Source organism: Podarcis gaigeae (assembly GCF_964106915.1).
Source record: "Podarcis gaigeae genome assembly, chromosome: 13".
Classification (NCBI taxonomy): domain Eukaryota; kingdom Metazoa; phylum Chordata; class Lepidosauria; order Squamata; family Lacertidae; genus Podarcis; species Podarcis gaigeae.
In genome coordinates this window covers 53353438-53359482 of record NC_139689.1, presented here as the reverse complement: position 1 = coordinate 53359482, position 6045 = coordinate 53353438, and the positions used below count along the sequence as shown (strand labels likewise).

At 44.1% G+C, this 6045-nt stretch overlaps 1 protein-coding gene across 5 annotated transcripts in view; it reads right to left on the bottom strand.

Moving 5' to 3' along the window:
• Positions 1 to 3820: 3820 nt before the first annotated feature.
• The window catches only part of PLEKHG4B (pleckstrin homology and RhoGEF domain containing G4B), a 99102-nt gene continuing 96877 nt past the window's right edge, over positions 3821 to 6045 (bottom strand). For all 5 annotated transcript variants that reach the window (XM_083708948.1, XM_083708950.1, XM_083708949.1 and 2 more), the window contains exon 23: positions 3821 to 4421. In XM_083708948.1, coding sequence (XP_083565074.1) covers positions 4398 to 4421 — 24 coding nt within the window. In that variant the 3' untranslated portion in view covers positions 3821 to 4397. The remainder of the gene's footprint in view (positions 4422 to 6045) is intronic.

The following is a 6045-nucleotide window of genomic DNA, read 5'->3' as shown; positions in this document are numbered from 1 at the left end:
GACAACTTAGTGACGCTTCCAGTGCTGCTCATGCGCCTTTAAATGGCTTTGCTTCTATATGCAGGTCCCTCTGTCTGTAAAGGTAAAGGGACCCCTGACCATTAGGTCCCTTTAGGCTGACCATTAGGACCATTAGGCTGACTCTGGGGTTGCGGTGCTCATCTCGCTTTATTGGCCACGGGAGCCGTTGTACAGCATGACCAGCATGTGTCCAGCATGACTAAGCCGCTTCTGGCAAACCAGAGCAGCGCACGGAAATACTGTTTACCTTCCGGCCGGAGCGGTACCTATTTATCTACTTGCACTTTGACGTGCTTTCAAAATAAAGGGTGGCCCATAATGGGCATTCTAGGAGAGACTGCAGGGCTGGTTTGTGATTCACAAGGTTCCAGTGACGATATAAAAGTGGAGAGAGGACCTGCACATTATTCTTTGTATCGCAGGTTCTGCAAAAGCTGGAAAGTTACTATTTCCAAAAAATGGAATCTTAGGATTATATTTGGTGTTTATGTGCCCTTGCCCAGTTGCCAACACCTAATATTAGGACTGTAATGATCACAAAATGATTATCTTCTTTTCCAATGTGCCTGTAATAAAAACAAACTTTCCTCTGAATTGTTTAGAATTTAAAAAACAAAACAAAAACTGGACAGCTTTTGTGGATTAATAGCTACTCTTCGTGACTTAGATGTACCACTTGCTGTTTACAGTTTCAACAATTTTTCATCCTTATTTGTATGATGCATAAAGATAAAAAAATATGGGCCTGCTTGCTTTATCCTATGTAAAACCCTTCTGCTATATACCTGGTTATACCAAAGGTCCCCAGAGGTAGAGTTGCCAGACAAAAGTTTTTTTGTTGAGCTTTTTTAAAGTTCTCCCCAAAGTTGCTGAGCTTTCCTTGCAAGATCCCAAAGAAAGGGGGGGGGGGCAAGCTATTTTAAAGGAAATTCACCAAAACTTACACTACCAACATGGGCTGCCAAACCTCCAGATTTTCCTGGACAATTCAGTGATTTCCACCCAGACAGTTTCTAATGGCCAAATTCCAGCTATGCCAACCCTACCCAGAGGTGCCCCTGAGATATCCTTGAATTTGCCTATTTAAAAAACATCCTTCTACACAAGGTACAAATTCTATGAATTAGTTACACAGAAATGTTGTTTAAAAAAGAAAAGAAAAAATGATCATGTACTAAATCAGTAAAGGATAATACAAATGTTTTATTTATTCTTCCATCTTTTAAAATATATCATACATGGCAATGTTTGACTAACAAAAATAAAACTACTTGAAGAGCATATGAACAATACTTAATACTTTTTGATTTAGTTTGACATAAATTCTGTTCTCAAAGTATGTGGGTGTTCCCTAAAGGGGTCTAGGGGGGGCAGACACTCTCTAGGGGAGGTCCATGTCCTTCAAACACAGTTCGTGTGCCCTCTGATGGGGCAGGGAAACAAATGACCACACTCCTGAAGGCCAGAGCAATGTGGTCAAGCTGTGCTGAAAAAGCCATGGGAGAATGGAAAATGATATGAGTGTATAGCTGAAAACTTATAATTTATTTTTATTTTTTAATGAACAAGCCATGGGGGGCTCAGCTCTGAAATTCTGCTCCCTGCATATAGGGGGGCAAGTAACTTGGTCAGTGCAGGAAGACCACCTCAAATGAAAGAGTGAAGACACATGAAATATATAAAGCGAAGTCACTGGAGCAATTTTTGAACAACATGTGGGGTAGCCCCAATAAGCAAAGGATTTTAGGTATGCTAAAAAACAGACTAGGGCTGAGCGATATCTTGTTTTCAACATTGTGATACATCAGCAGCTAAACATTGTGATATCCCGATTTATAGCAATGTCTGAAGCTGGAGATCAGGTGTGGGGATGAGGAAAGGACCAGTCACAGAGATCGGATTGGGGGGGGGGGAGAAGCAAAGTCACCTCCACTGCATGGCTTGAGGGGGGGCTGGGGGGGTACATCAAGCCTTCATCAGTGGGGCAGCCAGCGAAGATGCATGTCCACAGTGGCTGTTGTTTTCCTGCTGACTGAGAAAAGCTGCTCCACCTCCGTGTCAGGGGAAGGTAGTGCCACGGGGCCTTGAAGTGAGGGCGATCAGCTGCCCTGGTCTCCGTTAGCGTGAGGGAAGGCAGCTCAGATCAGCAGTGTTATCCTCACGCAAGGAGTGATATAACACTGTGTATTGCCGGGTCAGAATCATTCTCATGGTGTGATTTCAAAAATGATTTTGGACAATATATTGAAAAGTTGCATAGTGCTAAAACAGACCATAAGATTTGTGATATTACCATGCAAAAATGACAAAATATTTTGGGGGAAGCCAGGGATGGTGCCATGGACCCCCTGATTGCGTTCCGCAGACCCTCACAGGTCCCTGGACCCCTAATTGGGAACCCCTGCTCTATACTATAGTTCTGTAAGAAAAATTGTCATCATGATGCAATTTGCCTAGCAACCAGGCAGCCACGCCAACTGCAGTGTGACAACAGAATAGCAGGCAGGCAGGCAGATAGCAGCCAACCCAGGTGAGCTCCAGTGACATTTGTTGGGGGGGGGGGCTTTAGAGAGTGGGTTTGACACACCACTGCCTAAGATATTCCTCCATTAAATGTGACCGGAGCAATGTTTAAAGAAGGGTGGGAAGCACTTCAGATATTGGTCTGGCAAAGTGCTTTCTAAAGTGCCCATCCTTCTGTTAAGCATTAGATTAGCTGTGAGGGAAGGGAGCAGGTGTTTGGGCTGAGCTGGGCAGCTGAGTGAGCGAGAGGTGGGAGGCAGAGTGGGTGAGGGGTATGGTCAAGTGCCAAGGGAGGGGATAGCCAGGGCTGGGGAGAGGAGTGCAAGACGGGTGGGGATTGGCAAGTGGAGCGAGCAGTGTGATGAGTTCGGGTGTCAGAGTTTGTGTGATCAAGGGACCCATGCTTCCTAGTTTTAGTGTGTGTTAGAAATCACTCAATGTTTGAAGAGTTATACTGGAAGTCACTTAAAAGCTGGACTCAGCTTCCCCTGTTGAGTAGATCACTTGAGAGATGGACCATTAACAGAGAACAAATATGACAGGGAGCTGGGCCATCAGCAAGACAAGAGGTGGGTGGAGTCCCGCCCTAAGTTTGTTCGTTGGAAGACAATGCCAGTGGTTTTTTTAGGAAGAAGTTTTAGGTTTCCAGTTGGCTGTGGTGTGATCAAGGGGGGGGGGTCAGTCTGTTAAATGGAACCCCTTCATCCTGGGCTCAGGCTGAATATATGTGTCAATGAAACCCAATATCCTAAAGACACCACAGTCTCCACTGTGCCTCATTTCCAAAGGAAATACAAACCCTGGGTAAGCGCCTTGACCCCTGTAATCTTGCACCACTTGGAGATTAGGGACGTGTGTAACAATATGTGTGTGTGTGTTTGCTAAGTGCCGTGTGAATTTTTATCTATTTATTCATTCACCTTATTGAAAGATGGAAACATTCTTGGCATAGTCCAAAACTGCTTCAGGGGTTGAGAAAGGGATATTTTAACGTTAAACACATGGGTCAACTGGCACCTTTCACAGCTAGCTTTTGCTGCAAACTTGCAGAAGCCTTCTACCCTCAGGGTGAAGTTGGCCCAGGAGGGGGAAAAGTAAGTTTGTATGTACTGAATATTATGAGGGTGCTTTCACAGTGACTCTGTTACTCACATACAATTTTTTTACTTATCTTCATCCAGTTCTATGTGTTATAAAACTTCAAAATTCTGCACCAAGCATAGCTGTTTTCTGCATAAATTGTGAAAATTAAATTTGTATATCCTGTGTTTCTGTGTTTTCAAAGCACAAGTGCTGATCTTTGTCAAAATGTGTTTGTGGTTCCCTGCAGCTTAATATCCAACTAGGCTGAAGGTGTTTGGACAGTTAGAAAACTTGCACTATTGGACTTGTTAAAGTTCTTTTCTCAGCCTGGAATTTGCTCTGAAAATGTCTGAGAATCTCTACCGTAAAGAGCTACAGAAACTTATTTCTATTCTTAGTATCAGAAATATTTCAATATTCTAACCACACTTGCTTTTAAACCTGGACTGTATGCTACTAAAAGTTTTTAAGAGTCTGCCATGAAAATGAGCAATTAATAATGCAGAACAATAAAATTAATATTTACAAACAAATCCAGCCACAATTTGTACATTTTTTACACAAAATACTTTCTGCATTTACAGGATTTCGAAAAATATAGTAACAACTAAATCTCACCAGCTATATACAAAAAAAGAGGTCAAAAGTAAAGGAGGGGAATCAAAACCAAACTTCCTAATACAAACAAGGATACATTTTCCCCCCTCAGAATAATGCCACCTGGACTCAGAGCTGCAGGTTCTGCGAGGTTCAAGTTTTAGAAATCCGTATTATGGATTCTGCACCAAATCATCCTGGAGATGACAAAAGTTTGATTTTTTATTATTATTCAGAAGCAGTGAAAAGAACAAATATTTGTTTCTAAAAGTTTGGCTGCAATAAATTGTATACGATTGCTCAGATGAAATTAATTTGGAATAATCTGCAATATCTGGATTAGCATTTTGTAAAATCTTTTTACTCCTAATTGTCTAAACAATGGGCCCAGCTGAACCTGTTTGTGGTGTAGAATTGCACACATGGATTTGGATGCCAGTAGCACGTCTGCTTGGCCCCAAGACCCTTTTATGTCTGCAAAGGCCATCACCCCCTGCTCTCCATGCATGAGCACAAGGGTCGGGGGGGGGCTCAGTATGACGGATGTACCATCTGTTAAAATGTAGAGTTCTGTGAAGACTTCTTCACATGGATTATGTATTGGATTTGGGCCTGTGAAATCTATTCCTATTTAGCCAAGGTCTTTGCCACGCTGTTTCTTCTCTGCGGAAGAGGCCTGGTTAATAACATCGCCCATCATTAACTCCGCTGTGTGGATGAATGAGACAGGGGTACTGAGGCTGCAGACCTATGCACTATTTCCAAGGGGAAAGTCTCACTGAACGTAGTGGGACTGACTTCGGAAGAGGCATGCATGATGGAATTGCTCTGCTGAGACCTCCAGTGCAAGGCCATCTGCTATGTCTGTTTCCAAGTGCATACCATGTCAGCACTCTAGGGCTCTGGTCTTCAACTGGTGGGCCATGACGTACCAGGTCACAGACTGATCTAAGGTGTGTTGCAAAAGCAGTATAATTTCATGTGGATTGTCCCCTCTTTCCCATGGGTTATGATTTTCATAACAAAACACCAATACATTAAAGGTAAAGGTAAAGGTACCCCTGCCCGTACAGGCCAGTCTTGCCAGACTCTGGGGTTGTGCGCCCATCTCACTCAAGAGGCCAGGGGCCAGCGCTGTCCGGAGACACTTCCGGGTCACGTGGCCAGCGTGACATCGCTGCTCTGGCGAGCCAGAGCTGCACACGGAAACGCCGTTTACCTTCCTGCTGGTAAGCGGTCCCTATTTATCTACTTGCACCTGAGGGTGCTTTCGAACTGCTAGGTTGGCAGGCGCTGGGACCGAGCAACGGGAGCGCACCCCGCCGCGGGGATTCGAACCGCCGACCTTTCGATTGGCAAGCCCTAGGCGCTGAGGCTTTTCCCCACAGCGCCACCCGCGTCCCAATACATTACTATTACGCTATATGGGGCATGTGTGCTATACAGTACAGCCACTCAATATAATATCTGGACATAATGCTGCAAGAGAATCTCCCAAAAGCAATTTTTTGAGGATGGAGAGAGAGGGGGATTGTTTTCATACATGATAAGGATCCCGCAATCTATTTGGATCAGCCAGGGATCTACCGGTAGATCACAATCTACTGGTTGGACATCCCTGCGTCTAGTTCAGCAATCCGTGAAGTACAGAAAAAGGAGCACTCAGCAGATGGAAAACTAAATTGGACAAACTGCTCTAAGTGCTGGTTTGCTTATTATATGTTTGGAAGCTCGAACTATGGTGAGAAAGTGGATGTGATGTCTTGATTGAGCCATAGTGTGGGATTTCTACAGCTGAAGTTGGCATTTGAACACCCTCCA